The sequence below is a fragment of the Lithobates pipiens genome, unplaced genomic scaffold (genome assembly GCF_037356315.1).
Source record: "Lithobates pipiens isolate NorthernLeopardFrog02 unplaced genomic scaffold, aLitPip1_a1.2 Scaffold_13, whole genome shotgun sequence".
NCBI lineage: Eukaryota > Metazoa > Chordata > Amphibia > Anura > Ranidae > Lithobates > Lithobates pipiens.
Genome location: NW_027507718.1, coordinates 511,484,709 through 511,511,524, shown reverse-complemented (window position 1 = coordinate 511,511,524; position 26,816 = coordinate 511,484,709). Strand labels below are relative to the sequence as shown.

The 26,816-nt window shown below is 41.5% G+C and overlaps 1 protein-coding gene across 1 annotated transcript in view; it reads left to right on the top strand.

Moving 5' to 3' along the window:
• The first annotated feature begins 22,595 nt into the window (after positions 1-22,595).
• VAX2 (ventral anterior homeobox 2) overlaps positions 22,596-26,816 on the top strand; it is a 146,736-nt gene continuing 142,515 nt past the window's right edge. The window contains exon 1 of the mRNA XM_077478058.1: positions 22,596-23,767. Coding sequence (XP_077334184.1) covers positions 23,512-23,767 — 256 coding nt within the window. The 5' untranslated portion in view covers positions 22,596-23,511. The remainder of the gene's footprint in view (positions 23,768-26,816) is intronic.

The following is a 26,816-nucleotide window of genomic DNA, read 5'->3' as shown; positions in this document are numbered from 1 at the left end:
ACTGTGCATGCGCCAAGTGTATATAGTGCCAACGGTCCCTACCACCCAATGCGTCAGCCAAGATAGTGCCAGTACCCCCCTATTGCACCTGCACCAGCCATGCTCACCACCCCATATTTACCCCCTTATATCCTATATAATTCCCTAACACCCCATACCTACCCTTGGCATCCTATAATAATCTACTAACACCACATACTTACCCCCTTATAACCTATATAATGCACTAACACCCCATACCTACCCCCTGGCATTCTATAATATTTCCCTAACACCCCATACTTACCCCCAGATATCCCATAATAATTCCCTAACACCTCATACTTATCCCCTAGCATCCTATAATAATCCCCTAACACCCTATACGTACCCCCATGATATCCTATAATAATGCCCAAACACCCCATACTTACCCCCTTATATCCCCTATAATTCCCTAACACCCCATACTTACCTCCTTTTATCCTATATAATTCTCATACTTACCCTCTTATATCCCATATAATTCCCTAACACCTCATACTTACCGCCTTATATCCCATAATAATGCCATAACACCCCGTACTTACCCCCTTATATCCTATAATAATGCCCTAACACCCCATACTTACATCCTATATCCTATATAATTCCCTAACACCCCATACTTACCCCCATATATACCATAATAATGCCCTAAAACCCCATACTTACCCCCCTATATCCTATATTAAATGTTCTAACACCCCATACTTAACCCCTTAAATTCCATATAATTCCCTAATACCCCATACTTAACCCCATTTTCACCCACTTATATCCCATAATAATCCCCTAACTCCTGATACTTACCCTCTTATAACCACCCCCTATTATTCCATAATTTCCTAGCACCCAGTAACTCCCTAATGATTTTGTGACATTCCTTAACCCTCCAATGAGATCTTATAGTGATTTCTCAACATCCTGTGTACCCCCTTATATCCCATAATAATGCCCTAACACCTCATAATTACCCCCTTATATCCTATATAATTCCCTAACACCCCAGCCTTACCCCGTGATATCCCATAATAATGCCCTAACACCTCATACTTACCCCGTAGCATCCTATAATAATCCCCTAACAACCCATACTTACCCTCTTATATCCCATAATAATGCCCTAACACCTCATACTTACCCCCTTATATCCTATATAATTCCCTAACACCCCAGCCTTACCCTGTGATATCCCATAATAATGCCCTTACACTCCATACTTACCCTCTTATATCCCATAATGATACCCTAACACCCCATACTTACCCTCTTATATCCCATAATAATCCCCTAACACCCCATTCTTACCCTCTTTTATCCCATAATAATGCCCTAACACCTCATACTGACCCTCTTATATCCCATAATAATGCCCTAACACCCCATACTTACCCTCTTATATCCCATAATATAATAATGCCCTAACACCCCATACTTACCCTCTTATATCCCATAATAATGCCCTAACACCCCATACTTACCTTCTTATATTCCATAATAATGCCCTAACACCCCAAACGTATGTTCTTATATCCCATAATAATGCCCTAATACCTCCTACTTACCCCCTTATATCCTATATAATTCCCTAAAACTCAAGCCTTACCCTGTGATATCCCATAATAATTCCCTAACACCCCATACTTACCCTCTTATATCCCATAATAATGCCCTAACACCCCATACTTACCTTCTTATATCCCATAATAATGCCCTAACACCCCAAACGTATGTTCTTATATCCCATAATAATGCCCTAATACCTCCTACTTACCCCCTTATATCCTATATAATTCCCTAAAACTCAAGCCTTACCCTGTGATATCCCATAATAATTCCCTGACACCCCATACTTACCCTGTGATATCCCATAATAATGCTCTAACGCCCCCCTATTATTCCATAATTTCCTAACACCCAGTAACCCCCTAATGATTTTGTGACATTTCTTAACCCCCTAATGAAATGATTTCCCAACATCCCGTAACCCCCTCATGAGACCCCTTAATAGTTCCCCGATACCCTTTAACCCTTCACAAGCCATGGTGTCCTCTCCAGAGAGACAATACAATAAAGAGCCTGCCGGATTTCAGTTTTTGTAATGGAGACTTTATTTCCACTTTAAGTCAACATTTATCACATGTACGGTATTTACACTCACCGGGCATTTTATTAGGTACACCCGTTCAATTGCTTGATAACACAAATTGCTAATCAGCCAATCACATGGCAGCAACTCAATGCATTTAGGCATCTAGATGTGGTGAAGACCACTTTCTGAAGTTCAAACTGAGCATCAGAATGGGGAAGGAAGGGGAGTTAAGTGACTTGGTGTGGTTGTTGGTGCCAGACGGGCTGGTCTGAGTATTTCAAAAACTGCTGATCTACTGGGATTTTTACACACAGCCATCTCTCGAGTTTACAGAGAATGGTCCTGAAAGAGAAACTATCCAGTGAGCGGATGTTGTGTGGAGTAAAATGCTTTGTTGGTATCAGGGGTCAGAGGAGAATGGGCAGACTGGTTGGAGATGATAGAAAGGCAACAGCAACTCAAATAACCACTCGTTACAACCAAGGTATGTAGAATACCATCTCTGAACACACAACACATCGAACCCTGAAGCAGATGGGCTACAGCAGCAGAAGACCACACCGGGTGTCATTCCTGTCAGCTAAGAACAGGAAACTGAGGCTACAATTCGCACAGGATCACTAAAATTGGACAATAGAAGATTGGAAAAACGTTGCCTGGTCTGATGAGTCTCAATTTCAGCTTTGAAATTCAGATGGTGGGGTCAAAATTTGGAGTAAACAACATGAAAGCATGGATCCATCCTGCCTTGTATCAACGGTTCAGGCTGGTGGTGGGGGTGTAATGGTGTGGGGGATATTTTCTTGGGACACTTTGGGCCCCTTAGGACCTATTGAGCAACGTTTATACACCACGACCTACCTGAGTATTGTTGCTGACCATGTCCATCCCTTTATGACTACAGTGTCCCCATCTTCTGATGGCTCCTTCCAGCAGGATAATGCGCCATGTCACAAAGCTCAGAACATCTCACCACTGGACAATGAGGTCACTGTACTCCAATGGTCTCCACACTCACCAGATCTCATCCAATGGTCTCCACACTCACCAGATCTCAATCCAATAGAGCACCGTTGGAATGTGGTGGAACGGGAGAGTCATATCATGGATGTGCAGCCGACAAATCTGCAGCAACTGTGTGATGCTATCATGTCACCATGGACCTAAATCTCAGGGGAATGTTTCCAACACCTTGTTGAATCTATGCCACAAAGAATGAAGACAGTTCTGAAGGCAAAAGGAGGGGCCAACCCGGAACTAGCAAAGTGTCTAATAAAGTGGCCCATAAGTAAATATACACTATATTGCCAAAAGTATTGGGATGCCTGCCTTTACACACACATGAGCTTTAATGGCATCCCAGTCTTAGTCTGTAGGGTTCAATATTGAGTTGGCCCACCCTTTGCAGCTATAACAGCTTCAACTCTTCTCGGAAGGCTGTCCACAAGGTGTGTGTCTATGGGAATGTTTGACCATTTTTCTAGAAGAGCATTTGCAAGTAGTGATGGACGAACTTCCGACGGGACGTTTCGCGAAAGCGAAATGCGAACGGACCCAAACGTTCGCGAAACCGAACGTTCGCCGCGGGCCCCATTGACTTCAATGGGAGGCGAACTTTGCAAACCTTCATGTCGAATTTGCGGCCACGTGGTAATTATTAGGGGGTAAAACGTAGTCCCACCATCTGGACAATGACATAATACATGTATGAGGTGAATTTGGGATCGATAACTACAAGCATTTTTATTTTATTTGGGAAATTGTTCTAACAATTCAGGACTATGGAGCTAATGAAGGCAATGGAGGAGAGGGAAGGTCAGGGACCAGGGTAGGCAAAGAAGAGGGTGCAGGAGATGATCACCAGCAGCGTGACATACCGGAATGACACATGCACCGTGATAGAGGCATCTGACAGCAGCACCGTAATACAGAGCACTGACAGCAGCACCGTGACATACAGCGCTGACAGCAGCACCGTGACATACAGCGCTGACAGCAGCACCGTGACATACAGCGCTGACAGCAGCACCGTGACATACAGCGCTGACAGCAGCACCGTGACATACAGCGCTGACAGCAGCACCGTGACATACAGCGCTGACAGCAGCACCGTGACATACAGCGCTGACAGCAGCACCGTGACATACAGCGCTGACAGCAGCACCGTGACATACAGCGCTGACAGCAGCACCGTGACATACAGCGCTGACAGCAGCACCGTGACATACAGCGCTGACAGCAGCACCGTGACATACAGCACTGACAGCAGCACCGTAAGCAGCCCCAGGAGGAAGTCAGCACAGCACAGGGATGGTGTGATCCCCTCATAATAAGAACCCCCAGGAGGAAGTCAGCACAGCACAGGGATAGTGTGATCCCTTCATAATAAGAACCCCCAGGAGGAAGTCAGCACAGCACAGGGATATCATAAGCAGCCCCAGTAGAAATATGACACCGCTCAACCTCTTCAAAGAGGAGGGTAGGGGCATATAGTACGGTGTGCTTTTTTGGGTCAAGGAAGTGAGCCAAATGAATTAAGAAGGTCTGTGTGCTTGATTAAAAAAATAGTTTATAGACATATACATGGTCTACTGGTCACATGTGTTGAATTCCTCCGAGATCCATGCCTCATTCATTTTTAGAAATGTGAGGTAGTTAACACTGTGGTGAGCTAGGCGAGTACGCTTATCGGTCACAATCCCCCCTGCTGCGCTGAACGTCCTTTCGGACAGGACACTGGATGAGGGGCAAGCCAACAGTTCGATTGCAAATTGGGCAAGCTCTGGCCAGAGGTCAAGCCTGCCCACCCAGTAGTCTAGGGGTTCATCACTCCTCAGAGCGTCCACATCGGCCGTTAACCCAATGTAGTCGGACACCTGACGGTCTAGGCGTTCCCTGATGCTGGATCCGGATGACACCTGTCGATGGGTCGGCTGAAAGAATGACCTCATATCCGAAGTCACCAACACATCTTCAAACCGGCCTCTTCTTGCAGGCGCTGTTGGATTGGTACCCGCAAATCCTTCTCTGGGAGTGGGAATTGCTCCTCTGCCAGCGCACGCAAAAGCAGAATGCAGCATTTCTCGAAGCAAGGCCTGGAAGTGCTGCATTCTGACAGCCCTCTGCGACGGCGGTAACATTTCCGCCATTTTGTGTTTGTACCGGGGGTCTAAGTACGTTGCCACCCAGTACTGGTCCTTGACCCTCATGCTTTTTATACGGGGGTCCCTATTAAAACACTGGAGCATGAAGGCCCCCATTTGCACTAAAGTGGAAGCGGTGTGGTGGCCTGGCTCCTGCTCATCATCCAGGATAATGTCGTCCTCTTCATTCTCCTCTCCCCATCCTCGCACAACAGGGATCCCAGAAAGGTTTAAAGCATGCTCTTCTTGCTCCTGCTCATCCGCCCCGGCACCATCCTCCTCTGACTCCTCATCAGACTCCTGTTGTTGACTTGTCTCAGATAGAGTAGCCCCCCCTGGGAATTCATCCAGCATTGCGACTTCCTCATCTTCCCGCTCCTGCTCCTCCACAGCCTGATCAATGACACGACGCAATGCACGCTCCAGAAAGAAGGCATAAGGTACCATGTCACTGATGGCGCCATGGCTGCGACTGACCAGTTTGGTGATCTCCTCAAATGGCCGCAGAAGTCTGCATGTGTCGCGCATGAGCAGCCACTGGCGCGGTGAAAAAAAACCCAGCTCCCCAGAACCGTTTCTTTCGCAGAGTTCATACAGGTAGACGTTAACTGCACGTTTCTGCTGGAGCAGCCTATCAAGCATATAGAAGGTTGAGTTCCATCGCGTCGGGCAATCGCAAATAAGACGTCTGACCGGCAGATGGTGTCGCCGCTGAATGTCAGCAAGGCGAGCCATGGCCGTGTAAGATCTTCTGAAATGGGCCGAGATTTTCCTTGCCTGCCGCAAGATGTCCTGGACCCCAGGGTATTTGACAAGGAATCGCTGCACGACCAAGTTTAAGACGTGTGCCATGCACGGCACGTGCGTGATTTTGCCCTGTTTCAATGCGCTAAGCAGATTGGCACCGTTGTCACACACCACTTTACCAACTGTCAAATTGAGCGGTGTTAGCCACTCATCTGCCTGTGAACGCAAAGCTGAAAGGAGTGCCGGGCCAGTGTGGCTCTTTGCTTCCAGGCACAACAGACGCAGCACGGCATGGCAACGTCTCACCTGGCATGTGGAATAGGTTCTGGGGAGCTTGGGCGGTGCAGTGGAAGAGACGCTAGCAGCGGAAAAGGAGGAGGCAGCTGAGGAGGAGAGGGAGGAGGATGGAGTAGGAGGAGGAGAAGAAGAGTCAGGCCTGCATGCAATCCGTGGCGGTAAAACCAAATCTACACGGGTGCCACGGGTTACATGCTTGACGGCCGTCAGAAGGTTCACCCAGTGGGCAGTAAAACTGATATACCTTCCCTGCCCGTGTTTGCTAGACCACGTGTCTGTGGTCAGATGTATCTTGGCACCGACACTGTGTGCCAGAGATACATTCACTTGCCGCTGAACATGGCCATATAGCTCTGGGATGCCCTTCTCTGAGAAATACTTCCTTCCTGGGACCTTCCATTGTGGTGTTCCAATGGCCACAAATTTGCGAAAGGCCTCCGAGTCCACCAGTTTATATGGCAGTAGTTGGCGGGCTATGAGTTCTGACAAGCCAGCCGCCAACCGTTGGGCAAGAGGGTTATCCGGCGTCATCATTTTTTTACGCTCAAACATTAGGCCCACGGAAGCCTGCCTTTTTGCAGAAAAATGTGAGCTTGGCGTGATGGAAGGTGGAGTGGAGGACAATTGTGAGGAGAGAGGAGAAGGAGAAGTAGAAGACGAGGCTGGACGGTGAGAGCCTGCAGTGTGGCTTTGTGTGTTCCGTTGCTCCCACTGGGCTCGGTGATGGCTGCTCATGTGCCTTCTTAAGGCGGTCGTCCCTAGGTGAGTATTGGGCTTACCGCGACTAACGCGTTGACTGCAAAGATTGCAGATGGCAACGCTATTGTCAGCAGCGGACACGTTAAAAAAAGCCCACACTGCGGAGCCATGTGCCGGTGTCCTGGGAGCGCCAGATGTGACCGTACATGGTCGATGACTCGCTCCTGATACATTTGCAGTCTGCTTTGTCCCTGCTGTGCAATGTAAGTCATTGCTGCTTCTCCTCCCTATCTGCTGGTCCATATCTCCCTCTGAACTCCCCTCCTCTTCCTCTCTTGTGGGCACCCACGTGACATCACTAGACACGTCATCATCAACGTCACCTTCCCCACCGCTATAAGTAGAGATCTCGGAGTAGGCAGCAACACCGGGGACCAACCTCCTCCTTGGGCTGATCTGGGTACTGGCGTCAGACTGCTGAGTAGCGCTTGTTGCTACCTCCTCTTCCTGATCCAATACCAAGAGTGGCTGCGCATCAGAAATGTCCTCTTGATATGGATCGGAAAATAATTCCAGTGACTCAAGCGGAAGGTATGTGGTGGTGGTGGTGGTGGTGGTCGTGTTGTTGGTGGTAGTGTCTTTGGGGGTGCACATAGCAGAGAGTGAAGAAGAGGGTGCAGATCGAGAGGATGAGGAGGGTGCAGAAGAGTAAGGCTGAGCGAGCCACTCAACCAAGTCTGGTGCATCCTTTAAAGTAATTGAACGCACCTTCTGCAACTTCCCACTTTGGCTCAAGCCTGTTGCTCCTGCCCTACCCCTACCACCCCTGCGGAAGGGCCTGCCTCTTCCTCTGCATGTCATTTTTTAAATGACCCTGTGACAAAACTCTTAGTCCCTATACCGCTGAAGGACTGCTGCAGTATAGGTGAGCGGTCAGCAGTGGTGCACGTCAACCCTATCTATTGTGGACCTATAGCGGTCCTTACAGAACAGCAGACTGTACCGCACTCAAGCCTATGTACCGTAGCACCCTATACCAAGTTACCAGTCCTTATAAGAACTTTTGTGGACCAAGCAGGTTGTGTATTAGTGTTTAGCAGACTGTACGTCAGTCCCTATACCGCTGAAGGACTGCTGCAGTATAGGGCAGCGGTCAGCAGTGGTGCACGTCAACCCTATCTATTGTGGACCGATAGCGGTCCTTACAGAACAGCAGACTGTACCGCACTCAAGCCTATGTACCGTAGCACCCTATACCAAGTTACCAGTCCTTATAAGAACTTTTGTGGAACAAGCAGGTTGTGTGTTAGTGATTAGCAGACTGTACGTCAGTCCCTATACCGCTGAAGGACTGCTGCAGTATAGGTGAGCGGTCAGCAGTGGTGCACGTCAACCCTATCTATTGTGGACCTATAGCGGTCCTTACAGAACAGCAGACTGTACCGCACTCAAGCCTATGTACCGTAGCACCCTATACCAAGTTACCAGTCCTTATAAGAACTTTTGTGGACCAAGCAGGTTGTGTATTAGTGTTTAGCAGACTGTACGTCAGTCCCTATACCGCTGAAGGACTGCTGCAGTATAGGGCAGCGGTCAGCAGTGGTGCACGTCAACCCTATCTATTGTGGACCGATAGCGGTCCTTACAGAACAGCAGACTGTACCGCACTCAAGCCTATGTACCGTAGCACCCTATACCAAGTTACCAGTCCTTATAAGAACTTTTGTGGAACAAGCAGGTTGTGTGTTAGTGATTAGCAGACTGTACGTCAGTCCCTATACCGCTGAAGGACTGCTGCAGTATAGGTGAGCGGTCAGCAGTGGTGCACGTCAACCCTATCTATTGTGGACCTATAGCGGTCCTTACAGAACAGCAGACTGTACCGCACTCAAGCCTATGTACCGTAGCACCCTATACCAAGTTACCAGTCCTTATAAGAACTTTTGTGGACCAAGCAGGTTGTGTATTAGTGTTTAGCAGACTGTACGTCAGTCCCTATACCGCTGAAGGACTGCTGCAGTATAGGGCAGCGGTCAGCAGTGGTGCACGTCAACCCTATCTATTGTGGACCGATAGCGGTCCTTACAGAACAGCAGACTGTACCGCACTCAAGCCTATGTACCGTAGCACCCTATACCAAGTTACCAGTCCTTATAAGAACTTTTGTGGACCAAGCAGGTTGTGTATTAGTGTTTAGCAGACTGTACGTCAGTCCCTATACCGCTGAAGGACTGCTGCAGTATAGGGCAGCGGTCAGCAGTGGTGCACGTCAACCCTATCTATTGTGGACCGATAGCGGTCCTTACAGAACAGCAGACTGTACCGCACTCAAGCCTATGTACCGTAGCACCCTATACCAAGTTACCAGTCCTTATAAGAACTTTTGTGGAACAAGCAGGTTGTGTGTTAGTGATTAGCAGACTGTACGTCAGTCCCTATACCGCTGAAGGACTGCTGCAGTATAGGTGAGCGGTCAGCAGTGGTGCACGTCAACCCTATCTATTGTGGACCTATAGCGGTCCTTACAGAACAGCAGACTGTACCGCACTCAAGCCTATGTACCGTAGCACCCTATACCAAGTTACCAGTCCTTATAAGAACTTTTGTGGACCAAGCAGGTTGTGTATTAGTGTTTAGCAGACTGTACGTCAGTCCCTATACCGCTGAAGGACTGCTGCAGTATAGGGCAGCGGTCAGCAGTGGTGCACGTCAACCCTATCTATTGTGGACCGATAGCGGTCCTTACAGAACAGCAGACTGTACCGCACTCAAGCCTATGTACCGTAGCACCCTATACCAAGTTACCAGTCCTTATAAGAACTTTTGTGGAACAAGCAGGTTGTGTGTTAGTGATTAGCAGACTGTACGTCAGTCCCTATACCGCTGAAGGACTGCTGCAGTATAGGTGAGCGGTCAGCAGTGGTGCACGTCAACCCTATCTATTGTGGACCTATAGCGGTCCTTACAGAACAGCAGACTGTACCGCACTCAAGCCTATGTACCGTAGCACCCTATACCAAGTTACCAGTCCTTATAAGAACTTTTGTGGACCAAGCAGGTTGTGTATTAGTGTTTAGCAGACTGTACGTCAGTCCCTATACCGCTGAAGGACTGCTGCAGTATAGGGCAGCGGTCAGCAGTGGTGCACGTCAACCCTATCTATTGTGGACCGATAGCGGTCCTTACAGAACAGCAGACTGTACCGCACTCAAGCCTATGTACCGTAGCACCCTATACCAAGTTACCAGTCCTTATAAGAACTTTTGTGGAACAAGCAGGTTGTGTGTTAGTGATTAGCAGACTGTACGTCAGTCCCTATACCGCTGAAGGACTGCTGCAGTATAGGTGAGCGGTCAGCAGTGGTGCACGTCAACCCTATCTATTGTGGACCTATAGCGGTCCTTACAGAACAGCAGACTGTACCGCACTCAAGCCTATGTACCGTAGCACCCTATACCAAGTTACCAGTCCTTATAAGAACTTTTGTGGACCAAGCAGGTTGTGTATTAGTGTTTAGCAGACTGTACGTCAGTCCCTATACCGCTGAAGGACTGCTGCAGTATAGGGCAGCGGTCAGCAGTGGTGCACGTCAACCCTATCTATTGTGGACCGATAGCGGTCCTTACAGAACAGCAGACTGTACCGCACTCAAGCCTATGTACCGTAGCACCCTATACCAAGTTACCAGTCCTTATAAGAACTTTTGTGGACCAAGCAGGTTGTGTATTAGTGTTTAGCAGACTGTACGTCAGTCCCTATACCGCTGAAGGACTGCTGCAGTATAGGGCAGCGGTCAGCAGTGGTGCACGTCAACCCTATCTATTGTGGACCGATAGCGGTCCTTACAGAACAGCAGACTGTACCGCACTCAAGCCTATGTACCGTAGCACCCTATACCAAGTTACCAGTCCTTATAAGAACTTTTGTGGAACAAGCAGGTTGTGTGTTAGTGATTAGCAGACTGTACGTCAGTCCCTATACCGCTGAAGGACTGCTGCAGTATAGGTGAGCGGTCAGCAGTGGTGCACGTCAACCCTATCTATTGTGGACCTATAGCGGTCCTTACAGAACAGCAGACTGTACCGCACTCAAGCCTATGTACCGTAGCACCCTATACCAAGTTACCAGTCCTTATAAGAACTTTTGTGGACCAAGCAGGTTGTGTATTAGTGTTTAGCAGACTGTACGTCAGTCCCTATACCGCTGAAGGACTGCTGCAGTATAGGGCAGCGGTCAGCAGTGGTGCACGTCAACCCTATCTATTGTGGACCGATAGCGGTCCTTACAGAACAGCAGACTGTACCGCACTCAAGCCTATGTACCGTAGCACCCTATACCAAGTTACCAGTCCTTATAAGAACTTTTGTGGACCAAGCAGGTTGTGTATTAGTGTTTAGCAGACTGTACGTCAGTCCCTATACCGCTGAAGGACTGCTGCAGTATAGGGCAGCGGTCAGCAGTGGTGCACGTCAACCCTATCTATTGTGGACCGATAGCGGTCCTTACAGAACAGCAGACTGTACCGCACTCAAGCCTATGTACCGTAGCACCCTATACCAAGTTACCAGTCCTTATAAGAACTTTTGTGGAACAAGCAGGTTGTGTGTTAGTGATTAGCAGACTGTACGTCAGTCCCTATACCGCTGAAGGACTGCTGCAGTATAGGTGAGCGGTCAGCAGTGGTGCACGTCAACCCTATCTATTGTGGACCGATAGCGGTCCTTACAGAACAGCAGACTGTACCGCACTCAAGCCTATGTACCGTAGCACCCTATACCAAGTTACCAGTCCTTATAAGAACTTTTGTGGACCAAGCAGGTTGTGTATTAGTGTTTAGCAGACTGTACGTCAGTCCCTATACCGCTGAAGGACTGCTGCAGTATAGGGCAGCGGTCAGCAGTGGTGCACGTCAACCCTATCTATTGTGGACCGATAGCGGTCCTTACAGAACAGCAGACTGTACCGCACTCAAGCCTATGTACCGTAGCACCCTATACCAAGTTACCAGTCCTTATAAGAACTTTTGTGGAACAAGCAGGTTGTGTGTTAGTGATTAGCAGACTGTACGTCAGTCCCTATACCGCTGAAGGACTGCTGCAGTATAGGTGAGCGGTCAGCAGTGGTGCACGTCAACCCTATCTATTGTGGACCTATAGCGGTCCTTACAGAACAGCAGACTGTACCGCACTCAAGCCTATGTACCGTAGCACCCTATACCAAGTTACCAGTCCTTATAAGAACTTTTGTGGACCAAGCAGGTTGTGTATTAGTGTTTAGCAGACTGTACGTCAGTCCCTATACCGCTGAAGGACTGCTGCAGTATAGGGCAGCGGTCAGCAGTGGTGCACGTCAACCCTATCTATTGTGGACCGATAGCGGTCCTTACAGAACAGCAGACTGTACCGCACTCAAGCCTATGTACCGTAGCACCCTATACCAAGTTACCAGTCCTTATAAGAACTTTTGTGGACCAAGCAGGTTGTGTATTAGTGTTTAGCAGACTGTACGTCAGTCCCTATACCGCTGAAGGACTGCTGCAGTATAGGGCAGCGGTCAGCAGTGGTGCACGTCAACCCTATCTATTGTGGACCGATAGCGGTCCTTACAGAACAGCAGACTGTACCGCACTCAAGCCTATGTACCGTAGCACCCTATACCAAGTTACCAGTCCTTATAAGAACTTTTGTGGAACAAGTGAGTTGTGAATGTTTAGCAGACTGCAGCAGAAGGGCAGCAGTCAAGTATAATATCCTTTCTATATTTGGAAGAAAGAATATTATACATGTACAAGCCTATTACTGTACCACTGATACCAGTCCTGAAAAGAACCTTTGTGGAACTAATAATAACAGCAAGTCTTTAAAATTACCCTCACTGCCTGACAACACTGCTTCCTTCCTGTCCCTATACAAATTGGCAAAAAAAGAGAACGATTAGTGGTTACTGGAACAGCTCTTTTGTGGACCTTGATAGTAACAGCTAATGATGATGATGATGATGATGATGATGAAAGACTAATCTGGCTGTCCCTGTAGCATACACCGTCCTTTCCCTTTCTCTAAACTAACAAAAGACACTCAGGCTGCTGCAAGAATCAGCAGCACAGCAAACCTATCAACACCTAACACCTATACCAGTCCTGAAAAGAACTTTTGTGTACCAAATAGCTAGTGGTTTATCTCTCCCTACTCCACACAGGAACCTGTCCCTATCGTAACAGAAGAAAGAATGTAAAATGGCCACCGGATCGGGTGTATTTATAGGTTAGGGGGAATGTACAAATGTCCATGTGCTGTCATGTCTCAATTGGCTGTCCTGTATCACATGATAAACGTGTCACCAAAGGTTAAAGTTCTTGTATACATTAAACACGTAAGTCCGCCGCGGCGAACGACGGAAAAAGGCGTTCGAACGTGCGGACCGCGAATGTCGGAAATTCGCCGCGAAACGACCGCCGGGCGAAACGTTCGTCCATCACTATTTGCAAGGTCAGGCACTAATGTTGGACGAGAAGGCCTGACTCACATTTTAATTCATCCCAAAGGTTTTCCTTTAGGTTGAGGTCAGGACTCTGTGCAGGCCAGTCAAATTCCTCCACCCCAAACTCGCTCATCCATTTTTTATGGACCTTGCTTTATGCTCTGGATCATTTGGTGGAGGGGGGATTATGGTGTGCAGTTGTTTTTCAGGGGTTGGGTTTGGCCCCTTAGTTTCCGTGAAGGGAACTCTTAAGGCATCAGCATACCAAGACATTTTGGACAATTTAATGCTCCTAACTTTGTGGCAACAGTTTGGGGGTGACCCTTCCTGTTCCAACATGACTGTGCACCAGTGCACAAAGCAAGGTCCATAAAGACATGGATGAGCGAGTTTGGGGTGGAGGAACTTGACTGGCATTGACTTTGGGTGGAGAACTGAGTCGTGACCTCAACCCAATAGAGCACCTTTGGGACGAAATAGAGCGGAGACTGCGAGCCAGGCCTTCTCACCCCGACCTCACAAATGCGCTTCTAGAAGAACAGTCAAACATTCCCATAGACACACTCCTAAACCTTGTGGACGGCCTTCCCAGAAGAGTTGACGCTGTTCTAGCTGCAAAGGGTGGGCCAACTCAATATTGAACCCTACGGACTAAGACTGGGATGCCGTTAAAGTTCATGTAAAGGCAAAGGCCAATACTTTTGGTAATATAGTTTAGTTATGGCAATTTTCGTATGCACAGTCACATTAATCCCTACCCTCCTGGAGCTTACAATCTAAGGTCCCTACCGAGCGTACGCTGGGGCTAGTCTGGAAAGGCGCCAATTCACCGGGCAGCTAGGAAACTGTGGAAGGACAGGGAGAGCATGCACGCTCCATGCAGATAGGGTCCTGGTTGGGATTTGAACTGAGGACCCCAGTGCTGCAAGGGAGGAGTGCTAAGCACTAAGCTACTATTATTATATCACCATAACAGATTTCAGTTGGTGTTTTTTCGTGTTTTTTGAAGCCTCACACTTAAAACTGAGAAAATGACAGTTTAGTCTAAGCTCGGCCATGACCTAGATTATAGGAGGTCAAAAGGGCAGCCCATAACACCCCGCCTATTCCGTCAGATGCTGGAGATTATTCAATGTATGGAAAGGCCTTAAGTAATTCACTTATAGGTGCAAGTGACCGCTGTCTAAGATTATCCACGCTGTAAACTCTGGAGGAATTATGGGATGTTTTTGAGGGTCAAAAGTGCAAAATTGCGTCACTTTGGTCTGCCCATCAAAAAGGACTGAAGGGACCTGGAAGAGGATAGATAATGGGATATTTCTTCTATAGAATTCAAATTATTAGGTTTATTACATAGTTAGTAAGGTTGAATAAAGACACCAGCCCATCTAGTTCAACCTGAGTGAGTGTCTACAATTGTCCCTATCCCTGTACATTGCACACTCACATCGGTCCCTACACTCAAGGAGCCCACAATCCAAGGTCCCCATTCATATACTAGGGCCAATTTTGGACAGAAGCCAATTAACCTACCTGCATGTCTTTGGAGTGTGGGGGGAGGCTGGGGCGCCTGGAGGAAACCCACGCAGGCACAGGGAGAACATGCAAACTCCAGGCGGGTAGTGTTGTGGTTGGGATTCGAACCAGTGACCCTTTTTACTGCTAGGCGAGAGTGCTACCCACTACACCACTGTGCCGCCCCTTATTATTATTTTTTTTTGTGGGGGGGGGGGGGGATTTTGACCATAAAATATAATAAAGTTGACCAACACATAATTCAAATTTTTAAAGTACCTTGTTCATTTGTTTGCCAAAGTCATACCAGAGATAGATTTAATTTGCGTTAATTAGAAAAGACAACGTGGCTCAGAGCCGGGACCAGCAATGGGAGGAGTTTCCCAAGTTTTTTTTTTAACTGTTTATGTTTTTTTTTTTTTTAATGCCAGATTTCTATTGGTTGTTGAGATGGCAGTCCTGTTTACAGCTGGCCACGAGGGCAAAATTAAATTTGTAAGGTTTGCATGGCTTCACCCACTATCCTAAACTAAGCCCCCTATGTTTTTCTTATTAATTAATTAATTTTTATTTTTTATTTTTTTTTGGTGCCTGCGTTGCAAAGAATGGCATCTGAACGGCATCTGTTTAAAAGACAACTTTATTCCTGTTATAATCAATTTAAATTTTAGACAACACCTACTGTAGAATTAATCTTTAATATGACATCTTTTATACGCTTTGTGAGGTCTCGTATTGTATGATTAACCGTCTTGTCTGAAAATGTTATGAGTTTTAAATTTCAGTCTGTGCGGTTTTATGTCAACCAGAAAGTGCTTTTCCTAAAACAACTTAAAAAAAATATATATCAAAATGAACGGGACAAGTTTTGCTTGATCCATGTCAAGTGCTTTGTACTATGCCAAGTAAAAAAAATAAAAATAAAATAAAAATTGTTGTGTGATATTGTTTAAATTTCTTTTTCTTATTCCGCTGCACTGATAAGAGTACAAATAATAGATTATCCTTTTAGAATTACTTGTATAAAATAAAACAAAAAATAAAATAAATTGTTGTGTGATACTGTTTACATTTCTTTTTCTTATTCCGCTGCACTGATAAGAGTACAAATACTAGATTATCCTTTTAGAATTACTTTTTTTCCATTTTTTTTTTTTTTTAGCGGTGACAAACGCAACCTAAAAATCAAGTGACAAATGCCCTAAAGCGTGCTTATGGAGATATTTTAATGTCCACTTTTTGTCTAGTGTTGTGTTATGCTAAAACTTTAACTTGCATCTACCTTCTTGTCATGATTAATTGAAAATAATAAGTGGTCAATTAATAAAAAAATCACACGATTAACTTTTTTTTTAAGTTTCGAAAACTTATTGAAACAAATAATGGATCGTTTATATTTCACTGTTCAACGGAGAAACATAGAAGAGTTATGAAACAAAAAAGACCAAGTGCCCCATTTATTTTTTATTTTTTACTTTATATATTTTTTGTGTTTTTTTTTTTGTAAACAGGCATATTCTCATGTTTTTCTCTAGAGCGCAACTCATTTAGAGGATAATTTTCACTCTAGCTGTACTATTGCCTCCCTGGCAATATTCAATATGGATGAGGGATTTATTTATTAATTTAATATTCTCGGTAAAATATAGTATGGATAAGGGAGCTTTTTTCCTTTCCTATCCCTGGCAATATTCAATATTATGGATTATGGGATTTATTATTATGGATACTCATGGATAATATAGATAAGGGATTTTTTTGATTTTTTTTAAAACACACATTCACCTATTTTTTCCCATGGATTATAACTTATTTAGAGGATAATTTTCACACTAGCTGTACTATTGCATTCCTGGTAACATTTAGTATAGATAAGGGAGCTTTTTTCCCTTACTATCCCTGGCAATATTCAATATTATGGATTATTATTGATACTCTTGGATAATATTGATAAGGGAAACTTTTTTTTTTGCAAACAGACACATTCACCTATTTTTTTTTCCCCTGGATTATAACTTATTTAGAGGATAATTTTCACTCTAGCTGTACTATTGCATTCCTGGTAACGTTCAAAATGGGTAAGGGATTTTTTATTTATTTTTTGCAAACAGGCATCTTCACCGTTTTTATCCCAGATCTTAACTTATTTAGAGGGTAATTTTCACTCTAGCTGTACTATTGCATCCCTTGCAATATTCAATATACGAGGGTTCTTCAAAAAGTTTCTGCACTTTTTTAAACTCTTTTTTTGTTGCCTTCCTTTGCAATGCATTTTTCCCAGCATGGTTCCAACTTTTTAATGCCATCTGCAAAACTCCTCCCACCCTCACCGTTTCCAACGAAAACATGAAAGCGCGAGAACTTTTTGAAGAGTGTAATTTTCACTCTAGTTGTATTATTGCATCTCTGGTAATATTCAATGTACAAGAGTTGTTCACAACGTTTCCGCACTTTTTAAAATTCTTTTTATTTAGAATTTAAAAAACCAATGACATCACTTTTTTTACTTAGTCACCTTCCTTTGAGATGCATTTTTCCTAGCGTTGTATCAACTTTTTAATGAGATCAGCAAAATTCCTACTGACCTCATTGTTTCCAATGAAGATATAAAAGTGAGGAAACTTTTTGAAGAGGTTAATTTTTACTGTACCATTGCATCCCTGATAATATTCAATATACGAGGCTTCTTCAAAAAGTCGTCACGCTTTTTTTTTTTTCACTTTTTTTTATTAAGAATTTCAAAAACAAACTACATAACTTTTCTACGTAGTCACCTTCCTTTGCAATGCACTTTCCCCAACTTTTTTTTATGCCATCAGCAAAGCTCCTCCGCTTTCAACAAAAGTATAAAAGTGCAGAAACTTTTTTTACAGACCTCATGTAGATAAGGGAATTATTTATTTATTTATTGCCTAAACCTTTGAAGTGAGCACAAGTTTGGTAAGTTAACTGTTTTGTGAATAAAAAAAAAAAAAAAAAGAAGCTTATTAGAGGTAGTGGGCAGAATATGGTGTGATAGATATATTTTTATTTTATGTAAATGCGCTGTTAAGTAAAATAAAATAAAAAAAGACACTAAAACATATCCCAAATCTCTTTATCATTTTCTCATGCAGAACTGAAGAATGGATGGCGGTCTCAAATTTGACTTCCCAGTAAATGATAAAGCCCCCCCCCCCCCCCCCAGAAAAAGAGGATTTCCCAAGTGAATGTGTAGAAATGTATAACTTTTGCACAGTGGGGAAAAAGTGAAAACTGCTTGTATTTTTTGCATTTTTTTTTGTATTTTTTTCTGCTTGTAGCTCTTTGCATTGCACTTTATTCTGGGCTGTACTTATTAAGTTGTAAAAGCCTCAAAAACTCCATTATTCAGAATTACACTGACTAGAAAAGACACATTTCTAATAATAGTTAAAAATTGTTCCACAGCAAAACCACTTTCAAATATATATATATATATATATATATATATATATATATATATATATATATATATAAAGATATATATCTATATCTATAGATATATAGAGCTAGATATATAGATAGATATCTACATATCTATCTATCTATCTATCTATCTATCTATCTATCTATCTATCTATCTATCTATCTATATATATATATATAGAATAAATAAATAATCTATCTATCTATCTATCTATCTATCTATCTATCTATCTATCTATCTATCTATCTATCTATCTATCTATCTATCTATTTATCTATCTATAGCTCTCTCTCTCTCTCTATATATATATATATATATATATATAGTTTTAATTGCAATGTTTTTTAATACTTACTTGTGTTAACAGAGTTTTAAAAAAAAAAAAAAAAAAAAAATTGTGGATTTTTTTTTAATACTAACTCAATTGAATTTAGTGTAGTTTAGGTAAAAATATTTTGGGTACCAAAATGACAGTCACAAAGTAAGCATAAAAAAAAAGGGGGTAGTAACAAATACAAGCAGTCAGGTGAAGCATCCTTGAGATAAGCCAATACGACATTTTAATTGGTTGTCCCATGTTGTTTCTTGCCACTCTAGACAAACCTGTGCTTCAGGTCAGGCAAGGCTGGAACACGATGAGCTAAAACAGCTTAAAGGAGGTTGTCTCATGTCTACTTGGACTTCATCATAGGGTAATAGTAAGCAAAAACCACTTTTATTTTAACCTGCAGAGGTCCATGGAGAGTAAATAAGTCAATACGAGTCTAGGCAAATGTAAGGATGGGAAAATAACTGGAGCCATTGAAGTTAACATTCAACAAGGAGTTGTCATGTTTTAAATTGCATAATAAAAAAATAAAAAAATGTATATCAGAAATCAAGAAATTAAGCCATAGCAGGCAACATTTTATCATAGGCTTTTCAAAAATTGGACTAGAGTCTCATTTGTGTCAATTAGTGATTTTTCAGTATTTTTTTATTATTTTTTTTTTTTTTACATCCGTGCATAACTAAAGAACTACATTATACAAAAGTGAGTCAAATGTAATTCATTTTACATGCTTTTTAAAGGAGCTCCTGTTCCACTGCTACATGAAATTATTTCATTTTGCACCAGAAAATACATAGTTCTGTCATTTTTTTTCTCCGCTGTCCAAGTCAAGAGTACGTAATCATTCATTGTTTTCCTTATTTTTTAAACTGATATCACAAACCATACGCACATTTTCATTTTTTCCTGTGATTCGTAAAAATAGGACTTTTTTTGGGTGACATTAAAGTGTTGAAATTTTTAATTTTAAATGATAAAATATATCCTATATAGAAATTGGTGCATATAGAGTGTGCAATGGATAATAAACCATGTTATAGAATGCAGGATATGCTGAAATCTATCTATCTATCTATCTATCTATCTATCTATCTATCTATCTATCTATATATATATATATCTACTATATATATATATATATATATATATATATATATATATATATATATATATATATATATATATATATATATATATATATATATAGATAGATAGATAGATAGATAGACTTTTTAAACAACTATGATCTTTAATATATTTATTTTTTATTATTTCTCATGCTTTTCTGTTTTTTTTTTTTTTTTGCCTTCCTCTGGATCTACTGTGGGTATGGGATTGTGTATATAATATTGTATGATTCCCCCACCCCCTTTTAATTGGTTGAAATAGATGGATTTGTGTCTTTTTTTTAACCAGACTAACTATGTTACTATGTTCTCCAAACAGATAGGATATTATCATTTGCTATGTGAAATTTAGCGGTAATGCAATTTAAACGTATAACAAAAATCAAATCTAGTAAGAGAAATTCTAGAGAGTACTTAAATCTTCCACATAAAAAAGTTAGATAAACTTGGCAAAAAAAAGATGGAAAAAGGAAAAAGATATTATAATACGACTTTCAAAGTTTAAATTCAGAAAGCTGTCACTTGCTGTAATTTAAAGAAAAAAAAAATAATTAAGGGAGACATACAACTTTGTAGAGTTTATAGTTCGAAAACAGTGATTCTTATATGATCACCCCCCCAATAAAAAATAAAAAATGGTTAAACATCTAAATAAATGTATTTTGTTATCACTATTATAGATAGTAGTTTGCCTTTAGGGGAGATTATTTGTTTTGGTCTTTTAGTTTCTTTTATTTATCACTTATCAGAATCTCTCCTTTTTTTTTTTTTCCTTGGGTTGCTCAGAGAGTCAGGCAAGCGTATCCAATTAACAGACTAATTCATTTAGATCCTGTTTATTTAATTGAAATCTTTTGTATAATGCAAACCCCTGGAGATTGGCGTGGCTTTTAAACAAGAGAAAACACCAAGGTGAGTGAAGTCAGGGAGTTTCCTCCACCTACCAGCTGCAGAAAGTTCTTCAAACTCCTCGGAGTGTTCCTCTTTTATATAGATTTGTGATGCATATGTTTCCTTTTTGGATTTTTATAGATCAGGTAGGTGGCAGCAGGGCAGGAGCTACGCTAGAAAGCAGGTTAGTTCATCTCTATAATTATGCAAACTATAAATAAAATGTAATACTTATTTTAAAATCATACAAAGCAAATATGAATCAAAATCACCTTCATGCATTGCAAAATAAGATTTTGGCTTTTTAAAATATATCATTTATAAAATTGCTGGAGCTGCTGTCACTTGTTCTCTGAAGTTGCAGACCTCCCTCAGTGTTCTGTAATGCTTTAAAGCTGATCGTATTGCATTCAGTGTCATAGGGACCTGCAGTATATTAAACATAGAAAAGTAGTTTATAAAAGAATACAAACGCAGTCATTTTAGATTATATATCTTCTTTTTTTTTTTTTTTTAGCATTATATAACTTGCACAGCACTCCAACATACGTTGGTGGTTTATGTTAGGTATTATTAATAATAATAATACAAAATATTCATGATATATAAGTGCTGCACAAACTGTTGGTGCTATATAATCATGCATAATAACAATAAAAAAATAAATGAAATATATATATATATATATATATATATATATATATAAAATACATTAATATTATTATTAATGAACATATATCTATATAGATATGTGTATTCTATAATATTATACTCTCTCTCTATTATATATATATATATATATATATATATATATATATATATATATATATATATATATATATATATATACATACATATATATATATATATATATATATATATATATATATATATATATATATATATATATATATATATATATATATATAGATAGATAGATGGATAGATATATGCTATAGTACTTTTTAAATAGCAATAAAAATACTTAGACTAAAAGTTCTGCGTTCTCTTTTCTGTTTAACTTGGGCATTAGCAAAAATTAGCGTAAGTCATTCTAATAAAAACGTTTTTTTTTTAATGAGTAAAAACTTACTGCAGTTATCAGAATGAACTTAGCGACACCAATAGATAAAACTAATTTTTCAAACTTGCATTTCATTTTTTTTCCCCCCACCAAATATGAAATGCCATTGTACTTATATAATCTTTATGCCAGTGGTACTAATACTATAATAATACAATACGAAGCAATATAATAGTCTATTATAAAACAAAGATACAATATAAAATAATTTGATATAGATACACAAAAAAACACATACATGAAATTAAACAATGCTATTAAAAGAAAAAAAGAAAAACCTCTATGTGCTTCTTTATATAAAGCCATCAAACTCCCCCCCCCCCCCCACAACCCCAAGAAAAAATAAATAAATAAATATATATATATATATATATATATATATATATATATATATATATATGTATATATATAGTTAGGACATACGTCATACTGCAAGCTAACAGCAAAGCGTAATCAATGTTTTTGAATACTATTATACTATGGCAGCATTAGGCATTACCGGCTTACTAAAGACATAAACTTGAAATGCAACACCTCAAGATATGCCATTTCTTTCATTAACCACCACACACTCCCCTTTCCTCTTTTATGTACATACAAGTACCTTCTCCTAAATAGATTCTTTGTTTACCAATCAATTGCAGGCATTTCACAAGCAGGAAATTGCATTGCAGTAAGCACTCATTTTAAAAATGCCTCCTACCTACCTCCTTTCTCAACAGAAGCATTTATGTGGCTGAGATCCCAAGGTATTTCCTAAGCTTATCTGGAGAACGCAGAGTAGGAGGGAGAGGAGGAAGAGTTTAACATATAGACAAGGCTTTGCTAATCTGGAATTCCCTCCTCCCTCTTCCCACCCACTGCCCCCCATGTCCACCTCTCCATCCCCTCCTTCCCTTACAAAATATATATATATATTTTTAAGTAGTATTGATCTTTTACCAGCGCAATCATATTTCAAAGTCCAACCTGTCAGGGAATAAGTAAAGCAGGGCTTTGAGTCTGGCACAAGACCAGCTTTGAGGAACAGTGAGTGCTCATCGTATCTTTGGAACACTACCTACTCTGACATATGGGGCTTTTTTGAACTGTAGAAGTTCTTCACCAAGGAGAATATTTGGGCTGTCAAACCCTGAACTCTTTAAAGGAGGAAAAAAAAAACCCCTGGAACGCCTTCTTTCATTCATTCACAATTCTTTATACTTGGCTGGCAGAGGAAAAAGAAAAAAGGCAAGAAAGAACAGAGAGAAGCATCACCTTCTTATAAGTCGACTCTTCAAGAGTCTCAGCAATACTCTTCACAGTCCATAATATATGCCTCTTTTCCATTTCTCTTTTCGCTGCATGGAAATTTCACATCTGGGAGCTACTTGTCGTCTACCCTTATAAGAAAGACCAACGTTGCTGAGTTGCTGAGGGGACCCTGCGTTTGTGTACGGTGGCAACCATGCCCTATGTGGAATACTTATACAGAACCTCAGCTGATGCCCTTCATGCAGTTGGCTTCTGACTTCTCCTGCCTGAGTGACTCGTGGTTTGTTTGTTTCTGCTTTTTTTTTTTTTTGGATCAGCTTTTCTCAAACTGGTGTTGACGGGGAGGGGGCAAACCTAGGGGTTAAAGGGGGGGCTTTGCCTGATGTTTGATCAGGCCACTAGTATGGGCGATGGAGTGTCCGAAGAGAGGAGCCCTCTGTGTGGCAAGTCAGCCACGTCGTGCACGGAGCGACTCAGAGACAAGGGAAGCAGAGCAGATCTGGAGTGCTCACTACGAGGCCATAGCATAAAGGACATTCCTGTGACCTCCACCTCTAGCCCGGGATCGTCCAAAGAGGAAACTCAGGACACCCAGTCTGCAGGAGAAGCTGATTACTGTCGACGGATCCTGGTCAGAGGTAAGGATTTAACGAGGGAGGGGGGCAAAACGAAGGGAATGGGATGGCAGAGAAGGACGAGAGATGAATGGAGGCTTGCGAGAGATGGGTGAGCGAAAGCATACAACCTTATCCTTCCGGCTGCGAGGGGGCCTCTGTTTTTCTCTCTTATGCACCAATCGCTTTAATTAACGAGCCAATAGCAATATGTTATCAGAGCAGAGAAACCTCCTAGCTGCAGGTGCATCTCTGCTTGTCATAGCGTTCATGTGGAAGTTACATGATTGTAGTAACGATAAAAATGTCTTAACATTTCCTCTAGTGTCCGCGCCGTGGTAGAGTGCTTGCCATCGTTCCCTACTTAGACCTCAAAAACAAACAAGCCAACTAGGAGCTATGGTGACCTCCTCGAAAAGCACAATGTCTGTCATTGTTCCCATCTGGTATCTAGACCTTCCTAGGTGAACGACAATATAGAAACCTATAACTGCTTACGTGACTGTACAAGGCATGAAATATGCATAAGTTGCATGAACGAAGGCTGGCTTCTACTTTCTCATGTACAAGCAGTAAGCTTGGGAGCATTCCACTCTACGTATTGCCCTAGTGCAGCCTTATTTGCGAGTGCGAATGTTATCGTACATATCAGTGAAGAGCTTTACCGTGCACGAAGGATGAGCTTGCTGGGTGACGAGGCGATGAGTAATACGTTGTAGCTGTGGTTATATTTAGAAACTGCTTCACCAAGTCCCCTGTCGTCACCGCTCTACTGTCCCTACTTCGAGTTATTATTTTGGGTTTTTCGATTTTTTTTTTGATAAATTTCTGGCATTCTCTCTGTACCGGTTGCTTTTTTTTCTTTTCTTTTTTTTTTTTTTTAAATGTAGATAGCCATAACTTTATTGTTCCAACAATTAGGGACAACAAACAGAACAAGGCCTTGTGTCACAGGACTCACGCTCACAGGCTTCAAACACAAACTGTAAACAGAGTAGTGAACAGTCACTGAGTCAGGTTTTGCTCCTGCAGCGTTTCAGAGCAATAATCTCAGCACTTGCTTTAAAATCAATAACACTTACTCCAGGCTCCAGGCAGCTCATACTGCACCTCTCTTTTCATACACAACAAACATATTTTTGTACACTTCCATCTTAGGAAGGCTCTTATCCTGATAGAGTTTTTCTAATATTTCGAAGCGTAAATGATAATAGGTCTATAAAAAAACAACAGATTCTAAACTCCGTTATGCAAGTGACTGCTGATTTGATGATATAGGAACAACTACGGAAGGGGTTTTATGAGTAAGGAGAGCTCATAAATTAGCATTATGTAATGCGTTTTATCCACAGGCATTTATATTGTATGAGTTAAAGCCTGAGTCTTTAGGCTGCATCAGCAAAGCATCGTATTTATTGAATATTCTACAATTGAATTGATCTCAAACTTTTACCAACCAAAATTTGTTGACGATTGTGAAGTGTTAAAGGCCTTTTTTGTTCTATTGGTTATAGTCTTGGGCTGTATCAGCAAGCCAAAGTTTTTTTTTTATATTAAGTATTTGAAATTAGACTGGATCTCCATGTTCGAAATTTGTTAACGATCGTGAAGTGTTAAATTCCTTTTTTATTCTATTGGTTATAGCCTGAGTCTTGGGCTGCATCAGCAAGCCATAGTTTTTTATATTAAGTATTGAAAATGACAATGGATCTCCATCTTCAAAAATTGTTGACGATTGTGAAGTGTTGAAGGCCCTTTTTATTATAGTAGCTATAGCCTGAATCTTGGGCTGTTTTAGCAAGCCATAGTTGTTTTTTTTTTTGGTATTATTAAGTATTCTAAATTAGAATTGATCTCAAACTTCAAAAACTGTTGACAATTGTGAAATGTTGAAGGCCTTTTTCTATTGTATTGGTTATAGCCTGAGTCTTGGGCTGTATCAGCAAACCATAGATTTTTTTTTTAAATTAAGTATTTGAAATTATAATTGATCTCAAACTTCAAAAATTGTTGACAATTGTGAAGTGTTGAAGGCTTTTTTATTCTATTGGTTATAGCCCGAGTCTTGGGCTGCATCAGCAAGCCATAGTTTTTTGTTTTTTTTTAAGTATTTGAAATTAGAAATTACCTCAAACTTCAAAAATTGTTGACAATTGTGAGGTGTTGAAGGCTTTTTTATTCTATTGCTTATAGCCTGAGTCTTCAGCTGCATCAGCAAACCATAGTTTCTTATTGTGTATTGTAGATTAGAATTGATCTCAACCTTTTACCCAACCAAGAAATTTGTTGATGATTGTGGAGTGCTAAAGGCTTTTTTTTAAAATAAAGAATTTGGTAATTGTTATTGTGTTGTATTTTTTTATGCCATTTAATGAAGCTAAATACGCTGTCGTGTAATTGATAAATATGTGTACAGTGCGCAAAGTTATTTTTATTTAATGTGTGAATGTATGTATACCAATAGGAGTTTGTAGATATGACTTAACATATACATGGCATGCTTGACATCGATAGCTACATTGATAAATAAACAGGCATTCACAATCTATTATATATCCATAGAGTAAAAGATTAAATGCTCGGACAGTCGAAAAGAAAGATACGTCTAATGTTTTTTTTTTTTAAACCCCTTTGCTTACAAAAAGTCTAGCCCTTGCCTTGTCTCCCCCCCCCCCCTCCTTTATTCATGAAACCCTCGCATTTAGATAAACGCACATCTTCCCAAACTGATTCCATAACCATCTTTCTTGACAACACCTCTGTCTAAAAGTCTATGTTTAGTGCAAAGCCTTAATATTGTCTGACCACAAATGTACGTCTTTTCTCCTTCCTAATGGAGGTTTTTCAGTTGGTAGAGAATCATAAGACTGGTAATGGCAGAAGCCTTTGTACAGGTTCCTTAGTACAGAAAATTTAGATTGACAGCCATAATGCTTTGCTTGGTGGATTCTTTCGACAATATACACAAGCAGACTGCCTTGGGAAGGTTGTAATTTTGCAAACAATTGCTGATGAAACACCAGAAGATTCAGAGCTCTTGTCGAGCGACACGTCTCAAACACTTATTTTTTTT